At 48.2% G+C, this 16,440-nt stretch overlaps 1 protein-coding gene across 8 annotated transcripts in view; it reads right to left on the bottom strand.

Annotated features, from left to right (window-relative positions):
• The window catches only part of LOC131693876 (huntingtin-interacting protein 1), a 98,135-nt gene that overhangs the window by 27,188 nt on the left and 54,507 nt on the right, over nucleotides 1–16,440 (bottom strand). For 7 of the 8 annotated variants that reach the window (XM_058982129.1, XM_058982128.1, XM_058982127.1 and 4 more), the window contains exons 2-7: nucleotides 3,594–4,278; nucleotides 3,040–3,461; nucleotides 2,918–2,979; nucleotides 2,088–2,855; nucleotides 1,906–2,015; nucleotides 1,513–1,551 (exon numbers count right to left, since the gene is read on the bottom strand). In XM_058982129.1, coding sequence (XP_058838112.1) covers nucleotides 1,513–1,551; nucleotides 1,906–2,015; nucleotides 2,088–2,855; nucleotides 2,918–2,979; nucleotides 3,040–3,461; nucleotides 3,594–3,626 — 1,434 coding nt within the window. In that variant the 5' untranslated portion in view covers nucleotides 3,627–4,278. The remainder of the gene's footprint in view (nucleotides 1–1,512; nucleotides 1,552–1,905; nucleotides 2,016–2,087; nucleotides 2,856–2,917; nucleotides 2,980–3,039; nucleotides 3,462–3,593; nucleotides 4,279–16,440) is intronic. The other variant, XM_058982134.1, reaches the window with a different exon arrangement.

The raw sequence follows: 16,440 nt of genomic DNA, 5'->3' as shown, positions 1-16,440 counted from the left end.
CAGTATTCGTGAACTATTTCATGATTTCTATTATATTAGTCACGATTCGCCATTCGTGCGCCTGAAATAGTTCACAAAATCAGGAAATATTATTCATGAATTCATGAACTGGTGCTTGATTTATAGTACATTCTCAATGGTCTATCTTGCGTTCTTGTGATATTTAGAAGATATCGCTAATCATTTTTAATTTCATGCAACTCTGCCCATAGTCATGAAATTCTTAAGTAAACTATTTCACAAAATTTGGAATATTATTCATGGAATCGCTTTTTTTTCCTTGAACTTCTTCATAAATTATTATATAGTTGTGTTCAGCTACTACCGACTAGTAATAGGTACGGGCTTTTGATATAAGAAAACTATTAGGATTTTGAACATCGTTATTCATTTGATAAGGTTTAGTGTGATGTCCGGATAGAAAAAAACTGCGCTGAGCACTAATAATGTATTTTAAAGCAACAAATTGTATTCACGATATAGTTCGCAAAACAAGATACCGCGAGTCAATCACACTTTTATGACTCAGTTCATATTCTCACGTTACACCGAGTAAAAAAAACCGATAGTATCCAAAAAATAGCATCACGATACGGCAAAGAGAAATTACGAATATCATGATAAAATTGCTGATATCATGAATATTAGTCACATTATTTCATGTGTCAAATTAGGTAGTAAATTCAAGAATAAAATGTCACGATAACGTGAATATAAATTACGAAAATTGTGACTAAGTTCCTGTAATCATAAGCAGTTTAGCAATACTGAAATTCCGCCAAGTGCGCCAGAAGACCACGCTACGGCTCTGATCCTTGGTTAAGGTTGAACTGAGAAAATTTCAATATAACGCCATTTTTGAAAACGAAGAAGCAGTTTTTTCGTTGCCCTTTACACAATCTTCATGAAAATTAATCAATGTATTCCAGCCTCGAAAAGCGACCATCTTTGAAACCAAAGGAGATTTTTCCACACCATTGGAAAAATCTTCATGAAAATCAATGGATACCATTCTACCAATTAGAGTATTATTGATTTTCCTAAAGATTATTACAACGGGAAAAAGCTTCTTTTTTCGTTTTCAGCGATGGCCTCTCTTCTTCAGTTGAACCTTTAGGGATAAACAAAATTATCTACCAATGACGGAGCGTCAATGATCGGTTTGCAAAGAATGCCCGACCATAGATTGCTTTCGGTAACGATGTTATCTCGACCACCTTGAAGCTTTTTCTATCGGGTCTAACGCTGTATCAGGGAGCATTATGTTCAAAGCGGTCCAACGTTATTAACCTTCCGGAAGTTGCGCTGTTGTCAAACAAGCATCTGAAGCTCTATGACGGTTTCTCCTGAATTTCAGAACGTTGTGCACTCAGCGCACTGCGCGAGTTTCGAAGGGTTAAGGGGCGCAGTGATGTCAAGCTGTTACATATCATCAGAGTAGGAACTGTTTTAATATTAATCACTCAAAATTGATCGCCGCAATGTAGCGTAAAAAGCTAAACACAAAATCACCTGTTTATAGCATTGAATCTTATATTCGTAGATCTTGGCCTATTCATTTCATACATCGGATCATAACCGAGAGATAAAAAGAAACATCCGGGGATCGGCAATAATAAAATCGAAAAAACGCATAAACAACGAGAGCAACCAAGCATAAACATTAGATCAAGCATGAAAGTAAAAGTGTTTTAAAACAATCAAGTACCGCATTTACCCGAGGCGTTTGCCGAAGTCCAACGGTGTAAGCGAACAAAAAAATTGGGAATGAAACATGTAATTAGTGCAGCATGCAAGGGAAAAGAAACCAAAACAGAAATTAGCAAATTTAGCCAATTAATTAACACCAGATTGAAACAGCGTGCAATCTTGTTCGATGCATCGATCAATCAATCCAACACTCACCTGGCGAAGCAGTTGAACGTGCTCATCCCGTATCTGGGTGTACATAGTCTTCAGTTTCTGGAACTTTTCCTCGCTGGCTTTGGCTCGTTCTTCCTCTGCTTGGGCTTTCTCTGTCGGGGTTAGCGAGGGAAAACAATAGCATTAAGATTCTATCTTCTGAAATAAATCAATCGCAGACATACGTTCAAGTGTGGGTGCCGTTTGAGCTCGCAGCTCCAGTTCCTCTTTCTGAATTCGCAAATTGCTCAGCTCACCCTGGGTGTGCGTGAGCTGCGAGTTCAGCTGAGCGATCTGATCTTCGAGCCGGTGCTGCACGTCGCGCTGTTCGATCGTTAGCGACTTGACGTAATTGCCAAGCCGTTCGATCTCCATCTGCAGGTGCCGGATCAGGTCGTCTCGGTCCTTAAGCAGGCGTTCCAGCTCCAGCAGTTGATAGTTAGGAGCCGCCTGCTGGACGTGATTCTGCTGGTGATTGTTTTGGTGATGATGGTTATGGTGGTGATTGTTGTGGTGCTGAGGTAACTCGGGAATGGGTGGAGCTGCTTCTGTGGTGTCGATCAGACTCTCCGACATTATCGATTCCGTGTCGTTGTCCATCGGTTCGGTGTCTGGCATAACCACAACGGGAGCCTGGTAATTACCGAGGTCACTCTGCTGTTCGAAGTTTGGCGGGGCACTTGGCAGTTTAGGAACTGTGATTAGGTTTACGAAGTACTGTAGGTTGCGCGATTGGTTGTAGAAGGCCTTCAACTGTTGGAACAGGGTGCGGAAGCGTTCCCGGTGTCCGGTCAGCAGGTCTGACGGGAGGTTAGCGTGTAGCTTGAACATGATTCGTACGACAAAGTCGTACAGTGGGTTGGAATCCTGGATGCATGGGATTAGAGGGGCCAGCCGGCACTGGCCGGCGGAGGTCATCGAACTGACGCAGAATGTGGTGATGGAGTTGAAAACTGGAAAAAGATAACGGATTAAACATGTTTACATTTGGGGGAAAATGTTTTATGTCACTCACTTGTAGCTTGGAGGGCAACGATGTCATCGAGATAATCGAAAATTTCAACTGCCAGTTGGAAGCTGTGAAATAGACACATTATTTAATTTACTGAACTTGTTAACGAAGTGTCGAATACTTACTAAAAATTGATATCCCCTCCGCCGATCTGTTCCAATTCACCGGGCCGCAGTATCAAACTGCCCGGTATCCGGGGATTACGATCGTGAAACTCCAGCTTCGTCACCAGCAGCTTGGTGTAGTGTTTGATGCAGATACCGTACCCATCGTTCAAGTGACCCCACAGCTTGCCGGCCTCGGTTAGCATTCCGCGGTGGCGCATCGAGTGCTGACAGCAGTGTGGATGACCTTCGCGTAATATTTTGTGCAACAGGTGGCAAAACTTCCATGCAACGATCCGGTTTTCCTGGATGGGCTGCCGGATGGCGATAGCCCAGAACGCGTGACCACCCTTGCTGTGAAAGGTACCGATGATGGCCGCTCGGACGTGTTTGACCTTGATGGGTGCCTCCACGTTGCTGACTGCCTTGGAGATGCTCATGGTCTAGGGAAGGCGTATATAAAAATATGTCTGTGTTATCATTTATTCCGATAGTGTTACTCAGCAAAGGTAATGGTCTCAGTGCAATAGCAGTGCTGTTAGTAGCCACATACCAAACAAGCAATCGTTACTTACCAGATTGTAATACTCTTTGTCGGTCAACGACATCTTGTGTGATAGTTCTCAAACCTTAACGTGCTTAAAAAAAGGTCTACCCGTATTTATGTACAATTAATGGAAGCTTCGCTTCAACTATTAAAAATGCACTCTTAATTAACTAACAAGTTTCAGAAAGTCTTTCACAAAAAAAAATCACCAGTTCCATACAGTAACGAAACCAGTACGAAACCGGTTCGGAATGGCCGCTTCTTAGGGAACTCTAATCAGTCTAATTTTAAATTAGATGGTAAAAACTTTCGTCTTATCGGCCAATTAATTAGTGAATTCCGGATTGTTTCAGTTATTTTTCGATTAGCTCGTTTTACTGGTTTTCCGCAATTTTTCCTCCTGCTGTTGTTAGCCGCTCAATTTTTCCGCTCGCGTGCGTATCGAAAGTAAAAGCTTGTTCGATCGAATTTTTTATGGCCACTTGAGTATCTGTGGTGTTGCACAATTTACGATAATTTTCTCTTGGTGCTGCTCTTGGTTTTATCTTTTCATTTAATTGGGTAGAGAAGACTCGAATCGATGTTCGCGGGTTTCGTTGTCATGCATTTAATCACAATAAAATTTTCACAGCAGTAAGTTGACTATCTATCGCCTTCGGTTTGAAGTATGATACTGCGATTGAAACGAGGAGGTGCACTTTTTTTCATACAATCTGGAACAAAGACAAAAAGAGAAAAAAGAAGCATAGGTGCATAGAAGAAGAGAAAGGTTTGATATAAATAAGATAAGACAGTAAAATGTGACCCGTGAAGGTGAGCTTCGGTATGTTTGGTTCGTTACAGTGTGAGCTGACCCATTGCTGCCGGTATCTTGCGGTATGATAGTGATGAGTCGAAATGATAAGGATAAGGATGGGAAGGATGGATTTGTGGTTCTTTGTTTCGCCACCGGACACATCTGCGAACCTGCCGTCTTCCGTTGAAGATCTCAGCGGTAAGGTGAAATGAATTGTTGTTTTCGGTTAATTTATGAGGCTACTGGTTTATCGCGTAATGATGCAAATGAGTCAAAGTTTCTCAAACGGGCTACCCAAATTAGGTGCAATTAGGATTCTGATGAACGATCCAATTTTCCGGTAGTATTAGGCATTGAAAAATCAAACTAGATTGGTTAAGCGAAAAAAAAATTTGGGGATAATATTGACATTTTAAGTTTTTAGTTCTGACCAAAAAAACTTTCTTCCGTAAATTGTAGCCTGCATTAATTGCAATCGATTGATGTATAAATATGTATATGCCCTTGCTTTGAATTCAAAGTTGTAGGCTGAAATAAGGTAAACCACGCTTCCATACATTATCGTTGGATAATGCGACAAAATCTGCAACAGCCATGTTGGTCCATGCGGTTTCGCGGAAATGCAAGCGGTGTACGCTTTCAATGCTCTGCTCGAAATCTGTGTGCGTGGAAGTTTTGCGTGAAATAACTTAGTTACAAATGGCGGGCCATTTCTTTTCTAGACAGGAAAGGAAAATTTCAAAATCGAATTCGTATTTTTGATGCCAAATGTCTTTAAAATGCATAAAAAATAGAGATTTGAAATAGCATCGATTTTTTGTCAGAAATTGACTTTTTTCGACTTTTGCACATTTTTGCCTTTCTCATATAGAAAGGTTATTTTTTTATTTCGATTATAGAAGTTTTAAACTTAAGGTCATTCGCCTCTTCGGGTTAGAAAAATCTCTTATAAAAAATTTCCAACCCTATGTGCGGAGTCGGGACTCGAACCCAGGTGCGCTGCGTACAAGGTAATCGATTTACCAATACGCTACGCCCACCCCATAGAAAGGTTATGCAATCACTCTTAGCATGGCCAACCTAATCCCCACCAATTTTTTTTTTACTAAGATAGGTTTTCTGTATTTTAACAGGGGCGTAGCTAGGGGTATGCGGTGAGGGGTTGAACCCCACACAATACGACCCACTCTTTTATACCCCCTCCCCCATCAAGCCCCCCCCCATCAAGTCCCCTCAAGCCACCCAACAGATCCTCGTCAAACGATCACCTCATCCACCCCTCTCTCATCACAATCACCTTCACTCATTAGGCATTCCCAGATAGATAGGGGTGGTTCGGTTGTGAGTTATTTATCCTCTTCACACACACATACACACACCCGCCTGATAAAATAAGTTAACCGAAAGACAACATTGAGCTAATGCTGATTAAGCTAATTAAACTTTATATATTTTTGTTGCAAGCTGGGACGTATCCGGAATAAAATTGCCTAATGAGTCTGAAATTTCGATTTTGAAATGAACACATTATTTTATACGTAGTATACGCATTTATTAAAAACCAGTGAAAAATTTGGTTTGAAATGATTTTGAGTTTGAGTCAACTTTAATTTTTTTCGAGAGCTGTCCTACTGGAGCAAGGTTCTCGGAAGGGCTCCCCGTCAGAATCACTTAATACAATTGCAGACGAGATAGCCAATACCGCCCACTAATACACCGCTTAAGACCAATTGCAGCGGGCCGTGATTTTGAGTATGATATTCGTTGTACGGTTCAGATATGTGTGGGTGTAGGGACGCGATCGCTTGTATCATCACAAAGGGCTCGAGCATTTGTACGTTAACGTGCTCGATCTGTGATATGTCGCGTGTGCTAACGTGTATGTAACTTCGCGTGTATAAACTCTATTTTATAACTGTGTGCCTTTCGCATATTCGCGTGTGTTCTGGAATGATGGCGCGCGGGCCGTGAATCTAATACTTGATTTCTGCTGTACGGTTCAGATTCTAGAAGAAAAGGCAAAGTACCCATATGTATTGGGAACCCGATCCAAGAAAACCTTTATAGCACTACAGAACATAGATCAGCTCTTAGGCGGCCAAAAGGTAGAGATTATTAGTACAAGGCGGTATCTACGATCCCGATACAAAAGACGTAGAAGAAGCTAGACTCTTGGAACAGCTAAAGGATCAGGGGGTCATGAACATTCGGCGAATAACAAAAACGCTCGACGGTAAGCCGACGAACACACCACTGGTTACTCTATCATTCTCTGGTTCTAGCCTTCCAGAGCATGTGTACATTGGTCTACTGCGCACCAGTCCGCCCGTATTACCAACTGCCGATTATGTGCTTCAAGTGTGGGCGCTTCAGACTCGATAGATTCTTCTGCTCCACGCCGCCTGCTTGAACTTCAGCGAATTACACAAAACATCAAAGGAAAACCCCTGTGTCAATCCAAGCCTTTGCATCAACTGTGGACAAGGACACTCAACACGCAGCGTGAAGTGTCCCAAATGTCCGTTGAGGAGGAAATGATTACCAAAGCAAAAATCGACATTAACATCACCTTTTCCGAAGCCAGAGGTCTAGTAACCAATCGACCACAAAGCCCGAGCTACGCCAGCATCACCAAAGGAAAAACCAAGGACGACAATCATAGCCCAGCTATCTAATGAGCTAGCAACCCTAAAGGAAAGCAAAGCACAAAGAGTGGATGACAACAAAGACCAGATAATCAATATTTTCAAGAAACATTGTGCCAAGCATGCCTCCGCCTAGATAGCAAAACTCCAGCAAGCCGTCACCGAACTTTGCAAACATCAATCAGGGGTGGATACCTGGGAGAACACCAACGAAAACGCTATTTGGGGAACGAAAGCCAAAAAGGGCAGTTTTATCGTAGCCGGAACTCCCTGTCGGCCCGTTCAGCCATCCGGAGCCTAGACAATAAAATGTCCAAAAAGCAAAAGACTCCCGACAAAGTGGTACGGACAAATCCAGAAGCCCCAACTCCAAAGCTACCCCTGACGTGACTCTGCTTGAACTCAACAATGACACCACCATGTCCAGGTCTCGTTCCAGCCTAACCGCACCACTAAACACCCAAAGTCAGTTACCCTCATCGGAACCTGACAACCCATTCAACATCTCGCAATAAACACCACAACGGGTCCTCCCGGTGCACCCCCGGCGGATGTTGACGCGGGCCCTAGCTATACCCAGGCAAGTACTTCTAGACTAAATGCAACAGCACACAACCGATTGCACCTTAACCCTTCTAGTCAATACCTACCAGACGGCACCCGATCATCAATCATTGAAAGTCTGAACTACGATCACTCGCCCGAAGTGTTTGCCCGACTAAGAGCACACGAAGTACTGAACACTTTGGATGTCACCGCCAATCGCTCAGACCACAGCAATATCAACCGGTATCCCCGTCACCCAAAATAGCCGGATGCTCATGGCACCCAATACGATTCCACTATGGGAGCAGCGATACGAACGCCCCGCGACGGAACAACTATACCTGTTCTACTAGCTCGTTAGAAGAATCTGTTTGCTCGTATTCACACGGGGTCAACAATAACAACAAAATCTGCTTATCGTACATCAAAAAAGTCCCCTCCCTCGCGTCGGCCCTGACTCGTTTGGTGGCGGAAACATCCGATGAATCCCCGACGAACTCCGCTAGCGAATGACGGATCCCAATAGTAGCATGTCTGTAATAACATACGTACATGGAACTATTGAGATCCAGAGCTACAGGTCCAAAGCCCTGGTAAAGGAGGATGGTTGTGATGATCCGGGCCGAGATCACCACGTAAAGCAAGGTAGGGCATAACCCCAATTCCAAGGCGTGAAGCGACCCGTGCCGAGGGATGAGTGATCGAGGGGGTGAAAAAGATGCTCGATCGTTAACGGAGCCTGTGGGGTACCTGGGCAACCCCCACAGTAAGCGTCCCTTACCACGCTAATGCGGAGCTCTGGCGTGGCGGACATATATTTCTCGCGCTACTCGTGGGAATTTTCATGGAGCAAAATAAAAATAAAAATAAACAGACGGAGGTGCCAAACCCCTTCGCAAGAGGTGGTTTGGCGAGGTCTCCCCCCCGTGGGGAGAGTAGTGGAACGATGAGTGCTGTACTCGAAAGCACCAGTGACCCCCCAGCAGCGGTAGGCAATACCCCTACCAATGCATCGGAGGGGCCAATAGCTGCGATGCGCAAAGTAGCGAAGCAACTCGATGCTATAATCGACTTCGCTAGCGCAAAGCAGAACATAGCCAAGGAGTTGAAGTTGAGCCTTCTGGAGCTCCGGAAAGCTGTTCGTGTCGCAAGACAGGAACAGCAGGCATATGTTGAGAGGGTGTATTGGGAACCCGATCCAAGAAAACCTTTATAGCACTACAGAACATAGATCAGCTCTTAGGCGGCCAAAAGGTAGAGATTATTAGTACAAGGCGGTATCTACGATCCCGATACAAAAGACGTAGAAGAAGCTAGACTCTTGGAACAGCTAAAGGATCAGGGGGTCATGAACATTCGGCGAATAACAAAAACGCTCGACGGTAAGCCGACGAACACACCACTGGTTACTCTATCATTCTCTGGTTCTAGCCTTCCAGAGCATGTGTACATTGGTCTACTGCGCACCAGTCCGCCCGTATTACCAACTGCCGATTATGTGCTTCAAGTGTGGGCGCTTCAGACTCGATAGATTCTTCTGCTCCACGCCGCCTGCTTGAACTTCAGCGAATTACACAAAACATCAAAGGAAAACCCCTGTGTCAATCCAAGCCTTTGCATCAACTGTGGACAAGGACACTCAACACGCAGCGTGAAGTGTCCCAAATGTCCGTTGAGGAGGAAATGATTACCAAAGCAAAAATCGACATTAACATCACCTTTTCCGAAGCCAGAGGTCTAGTAACCAATCGACCACAAAGCCCGAGCTACGCCAGCATCACCAAAGGAAAAACCAAGGACGACAATCATAGCCCAGCTATCTAATGAGCTAGCAACCCTAAAGGAAAGCAAAGCACAAAGAGTGGATGACAACAAAGACCAGATAATCAATATTTTCAAGAAACATTGTGCCAAGCATGCCTCCGCCTAGATAGCAAAACTCCAGCAAGCCGTCACCGAACTTTGCAAACATCAATCAGGGGTGGATACCTGGGAGAACACCAACGAAAACGCTATTTGGGGAACGAAAGCCAAAAAGGGCAGTTTTATCGTAGCCGGAACTCCCTGTCGGCCCGTTCAGCCATCCGGAGCCTAGACAATAAAATGTCCAAAAAGCAAAAGACTCCCGACAAAGTGGTACGGACAAATCCAGAAGCCCCAACTCCAAAGCTACCCCTGACGTGACTCTGCTTGAACTCAACAATGACACCACCATGTCCAGGTCTCGTTCCAGCCTAACCGCACCACTAAACACCCAAAGTCAGTTACCCTCATCGGAACCTGACAACCCATTCAACATCTCGCAATAAACACCACAACGGGTCCTCCCGGTGCACCCCCGGCGGATGTTGACGCGGGCCCTAGCTATACCCAGGCAAGTACTTCTAGACTAAATGCAACAGCACACAACCGATTGCACCTTAACCCTTCTAGTCAATACCTACCAGACGGCACCCGATCATCAATCATTGAAAGTCTGAACTACGATCACTCGCCCGAAGTGTTTGCCCGACTAAGAGCACACGAAGTACTGAACACTTTGGATGTCACCGCCAATCGCTCAGACCACAGCAATATCAACCGGTATCCCCGTCACCCAAAATAGCCGGATGCTCATGGCACCCAATACGATTCCACTATGGGAGCAGCGATACGAACGCCCCGCGACGGAACAACTATACCTGTTCTACTAGCTCGTTAGAAGAATCTGTTTGCTCGTATTCACACGGGGTCAACAATAACAACAAAATCTGCTTATCGTACATCAAAAAAGTCCCCTCCCTCGCGTCGGCCCTGACTCGTTTGGTGGCGGAAACATCCGATGAATCCCCGACGAACTCCGCTAGCGAATGACGGATCCCAATAGTAGCATGTCTGTAATAACATACGTACATGGAACTATTGAGATCCAGAGCTACAGGTCCAAAGCCCTGGTAAAGGAGGATGGTTGTGATGATCCGGGCCGAGATCACCACGTAAAGCAAGGTAGGGCATAACCCCAATTCCAAGGCGTGAAGCGACCCGTGCCGAGGGATGAGTGATCGAGGGGGTGAAAAAGATGCTCGATCGTTAACGGAGCCTGTGGGGTACCTGGGCAACCCCCACAGTAAGCGTCCCTTACCACGCTAATGCGGAGCTCTGGCGTGGCGGACATATATTTCTCGCGCTACTCGTGGGAATTTTCATGGAGCAAAATAAAAATAAAAATAAACAGACGGAGGTGCCAAACCCCTTCGCAAGAGGTGGTTTGGCGAGGTCTCCCCCCCGTGGGGAGAGTAGTGGAACGATGAGTGCTGTACTCGAAAGCACCAGTGACCCCCCAGCAGCGGTAGGCAATACCCCTACCAATGCATCGGAGGGGCCAATAGCTGCGATGCGCAAAGTAGCGAAGCAACTCGATGCTATAATCGACTTCGCTAGCGCAAAGCAGAACATAGCCAAGGAGTTGAAGTTGAGCCTTCTGGAGCTCCGGAAAGCTGTTCGTGTCGCAAGACAGGAACAGCAGGCATATGTTGAGAGGGTGGAATGTCGGGAGAGGCCCGACAGAGAAACCCAGACAGTGGCCTCCAATAGGGAGGAAAGAGAGAAGGTTAATAGAGGTTCACAGACAGTGGCCTTTACCTTCTATGGAGCAGCCACGTCGATCGGAGCGGCGACCGAGTTCCCCTCGAAGGGAAAGGGAAAGGGCAATCGCAAGACGGCATCGAATGCGAAGCGCCCTAGGAAGTCGCCAGGAGAGGGTGCCAAAACCGACACCACTCGGCGTGCAACCGTCAAGGTCAAACGCCGCCTGGGTGAGGTAAGCGAGGGCGAGAGTGACCTCGCTGTTGAGAGCGATGGTACCAGCAACCCGGCACGACCGGGGCAGGGGGGCTCAAACCCCTGGACGCTGGTTACCAAGAAAAAGCCGGCACCAAAACCGGAGGTACCGCGGCCTGCGAGGAAGGCCAAGGACAGAGGCGAAGCCTTGTGGTTAAAAACCGACAAGGACAAATACGCCGATGTCCTTAAATCGATGAAAGCGGCCGAAAGCCTCTCGGCCCTTGGGCAGGATGTGCGTAGCGTAAGACGCACCAACACGGGAGAGATGCTCCTGGTGTTGAAGCGAGGCGCACAATCAAGTGCAATATACAAGGCCTTGGCCCAAGAGGTCCTTGGTGAGGGCGCCCAAATCAGGTCGCTAGGTGCGGAAACAACTCTCCAGTGCAAACACTTGGACGAGTTCGCGACCGCAGAAGACGTCGCCGCAGCCGTCAAGGAGCAATGCGGCGTCACAATCGAGCGGGCCTCTGTGCGATTGAGGGACGGACCCTCTGGCACCCAAGTAGCCTACCTCAGGCTACTGAATGCGGATGCCAAAAAGGTAACCGAGAAAGGGAAGCTGAAGATCGGCTGGTCGGTATGCCCTATTAGTATACCCCAGCCGCCTTCAGTGGACAGGTGCTATCGGTGCCTAGAATCCGGCCATAAAGCTTACGAATGCAAAGGCCTAGACAGGAGTAAGCTATGTCGTCGATGCGGCGAGGAGGGGCATAAAGAGCGGGGGTGCACTAAGGCATATAAGTGCCTTATCTGCACCTCTAAGAAGCAAGCCCATAAACATGCTATGGGCGGACCTTCGTGTCCCTTCGGCGAGTTAAATAAGAAGAAGCCGTGAGAGTCACACAGCTAAATCTTAACCATTGTGCAGCAGCCCAACAGCTGCTGTGGCAGTCGGTCTCGGAGTCGAGGACAGATGTCGCCCTATTATCAGACCCGTACAGCATCCCTGCCGGCAACGGCAATTGGGTGTCGGACGGGTCTGGAATGGTGGCAATCTGTACAACGGGAAGGTTCCCGGTTCAAGAGGTAATACACCCCTCCGCCGAGGGTGTGGCGATTGCCAAGATCAATGGTGTGTTCTATTGCAGCTGCTACGCCCCACCAAGGTGGCCAATAGAACAGTTCTACCAGATGATCGACAGGCTCTCGTCGGACCTCGTGGGCCGGAAACCGGTAGTAATAGCGGGAGACTTCAACGCTTGGGCAGTGGAGTGGGGCAGCCGCTGTACAAATAGCAGGGGTCAAGCGCTAATGGAAGCGTTTGCGAAACTCGATACTGTGCTAGCTAATGATGGCTCCGCTAATACATTCCGTAGAAACGGAGTGGAGGCGTGGATTGATTTGACCTTTGCCAGCCCGAGTCTGGCTCCAGGCATGGAATGGAGGGTAGACGAAGGCTACACCCATAGTGATCATTTAGCAATCCGCTTTAAGATCAACTATGGTATGCAGCATCCGAGGGCGGGAGATCCCTGTCAGGTACGCGGGTGGAAGTCCAATCACTTCGACAGCGAAGCTTTCACCGCGGCCCTGGGACTGGAGGCCAACACCGACAGTCTAAGCGGGGATGCGCTGGTAGCTGTTCTATCACGCGCGTGCGACGCCACTATGCCGAGAAAAACACTGCCAAGAAACGGTAGATGCCCGGTATACTGGTGGAGTGCCGAGATTGCAGCTCTACGGTCAGCCTGTCTCAGAGCTAGACGTAGGATGCAAAGAGCTCGCACCGAGGATGCAAGAGAGAACCGCCGTGAAGTGTTTCGAGCTGCGAAATTAGCCCTTAACAAGGCTATTAAAAGCAGCAAGAGAGCGTGTTTCGACAACCTGTGTGAGAGTGCCAACGCGAATCCGTGGGGTGACGCCTACCGGATTGTGATGGCCAAGACCAAAGGGGGCTCCTCACCCCCAGAACGGTCTCCGGACCGGTTGGCAACGATTATCGAAGTACTCTTCCCGTCTCGAGCCACAAGCCCCTGGCCACCTGCACTACGAGACAGTGCGGGCACGGTCGAAATGGTGGCTCCAGTGACGAACGAAGAACTACTCGCAGTGGCTAAATCCCTAGCAATGAACAAAGCTCCAGGGCCGGATGGAGTCCCGAACAACGCTCTCAAGGCAGCGATCATAGCGAACCCGAACATGTTCAGGCTAGCTATGCAGAGATGCCTTGACGAGTGCCGTTTCCCCGATAGATGGAAAAGGCAGAAACTGGTGCTGTTGCCGAAGCCCGGGAAGCCGCCAGGCGACCCATCGGCGTACAGACCAATCTGTCTGATAGACACGACTGGCAAACTGCTTGAGAGGATCATCCTCAACAGGCTCACCCCGTACGCGGAAGGTACGGACGGTCTGTCAAGCAACCAGTTTGGCTTTCGGAAGGGTAAGTCCACAGTGGACGCTCTCAACTCAGTGATAAATACTGCCGAGATAGCGATCCAACGAAAAAGGCGAGGTATTCGATACTGTGCGTTAGTGACACTTGACGTGAAGAATGCATTCAACAGCGCAAGCTGGGATGCCATCGCGCTCTCGTTACACCGGCTTAGCCTACCGGTGGGTCTGTACCGGATCCTGGAAAGTTACTTCCAAAACCGCGTACTGCTATACGAGACCGATGCCGGTCAGAAAAGGGTTCCGATTACCGCCGGAGTCCCGCAGGGCTCGATCCTAGGCCCGGTGCTATGGAACCTCATGTATGACGGGGTTCTGAGACTGAAGTTCCCTCCTGGGGTCAAGATCGTCGGCTTTGCCGACGACGTAACCTTGGAGGTCTACGGGGAGTCAATTCCTGAGGTAGAACTAACCGCAGAACACGCGATTAGCACGGTGGAGGAATGGATGAGCGCGAGAGGCCTGGAGCTCGCTCATCATAAGACGGAGGTAGTTATCGTCAACAACCGCAAGTCGGCACAACATGCAGTTATCCATGTGGGAGAAGTCGCGATCACTTCACAGCGAAGTCTGAAGTCTCTCGGAGTCATTATAGACGACAAGCTGACCTTCGGCAGCCATGTCGACTATACGTGCAAGAGAGCGTCGACTGCTGTTGCGGCACTATCGAGAATGATGTCCAACAGCTCAAAGGTGTGCGCCAGTAGACGTAGGTTACTGGCAGGCGTTGCCGTATCTATTCTCAGGTACGGCGGCCCGTCATGGTCAAGAGCACTGAGGGTAACCAGTTACCTACAGAAACTGGAGAGCACCTACCGCGTGATGTGCCTCAGAGTGATATCTGCCTACCGCACGGTATCACACGATGCATCCTGCGTGATAGCGAGCATGATGCCAGTCGGGCTGGTCATTCGGGAAGATGAGGAGTGCTTTGAGCTACGTGGAAATAGGGGAGCCCGCGAGCGCACCAGGGTGACCTCGGTCGCCAGATGGCAGCGTGAGTGGGACAACTCTTCGAAAGGTAGGTGGACCCACCGGCTGATACCTAGCATATCGAGCTGGGTGGGAAGACCCCATGGGGAAGTTCACTTCCACCTGACACAATTCCTGTCAGGCCATGGCTGTTTCCGTCAGTACCTCCACAGGTTCGGGCACGCGGAGGTCCCAGTCTGCCCGGACTGCCCAGGTGTAGATGAAACTGCCGAACACATACTGTTCGTATGTCATCGGTTCGACGTCGAAAGAAGAGCAATGCTTGACGTCTGTGGCTGGGACACAACCCCGGATACCCTTATCCAGCGGATGTGTCAAACGGTGGAGAAGTGGAACGCAGTCTCGGCTGCTACCATCCAGATTGCCAGTAGGCTACAGGTAATCTGGCGAACCGAGCAACAGACGGCGGGCACGGCTAACTAGTGATTGGTTAGCTGGAGCGAAAAAGGCCAAGCGCAAAATAAGAGAGTGAATGGTCTGTTCATGCCGAGGTAGGTTGGCGCAGCGAATGGCAACCGCGTAAGGGGTAAACCCAGCCACCCCGAAGCAAGACAGAAGAGTGAGTGTATAGGCGTATAAGTGGACTGCCTCATGCCAAGACGGGAGGGTCGTAGCGTAGTATGTTGGAACTAAGCTATCGATGCCTCATGGCGTGGCAGAGGAGTGAAAGGGTGAGCATCCAAGTCAGTCTCACACTGCATGTTAAGGGTGAGCATAAAAGTCAGCCTCACAGGTTGGTAGCAAGCAAGGAATGAAAAAGGTGAGCACAAAAGTCAGCCTCGCATGGTATGTCAGAAGTGGGGCCTAAGAAAAATGTCCCACATGGGATGCCAGAGGGAGTGACAAAGGTACAATAGAGTGGCACGATTGAGAGTGAATCAGGTGATAGGGTGAGCACCCAAGTCAGCCTCACATGTATGGGTAGGGCGAGCACAAAAGTAAGCCTAGCAAGGAATGAGTAAGGTGAGCACACAAGTCAGCCTCGCATGGAACGTAAAAGGTGAGCACAAAAGTCAGCCTCATGTGGGAGTGTTTGAGAGCGAATCAAAGTGTGATTGAGAGAGCACCCAAGTAAGCCTCATACAGGATGTATGATCGCGCGAGTGAGAGTGAATGAGTACACTTAGTACAGCCATCCCCCCAGAAGTAATACCGAGAGGTAGTTCCTGGGAGGAATGATGGCGGAGCCCAATGGAGTTTAGTCGGTATTAATGGCTGGTCACCATTTGAGTCCGACACGCCCCCAGTGCACCCCGTGTGGTAGATTGGACCCTACCGTTAGCACGTGTACTGGGCTAGGACATAAAGGTCTTCTCCATTGTAAAAAAAAAAAAAAAAAAATAGGGTCCTGTGTCACACAACCAGCCGCATCAGCACCAAACGCCAAAGTTACCGAAAAACACATCAAACCCAAAAAAGTCTGAAATACAATGTACAGACACGTCTGCCAAAAAGCCTCCTTCCCCGCATCGCCCCAGACTTTGGAAGTTCCGGGGACACCCGATGAGTCCTCGACGTTGTCTGGCGCGGGAAACCTAGGGTTTCCTCGGGTAAGTTCTACCAACCCCGTGATTTGACCGGAACCATGGGTCGCACTCTTCCTCACTACAGGGTCCCACGGTACAAAATCAGACGCATCAACGCCAAATTTCAGCGTCATCAAAGAAAGCAGCATACCTCAA

The sequence above is a fragment of the Topomyia yanbarensis genome, chromosome 3, assembly GCF_030247195.1.
Source record: "Topomyia yanbarensis strain Yona2022 chromosome 3, ASM3024719v1, whole genome shotgun sequence".
In the NCBI taxonomy this organism is placed as follows: Eukaryota; Metazoa; Arthropoda; class Insecta; order Diptera; family Culicidae; genus Topomyia; species Topomyia yanbarensis.
The sequence above is the reverse complement of the archived record's forward strand: the minus strand, read 5'-3'. Positions and strand labels throughout refer to the sequence as shown.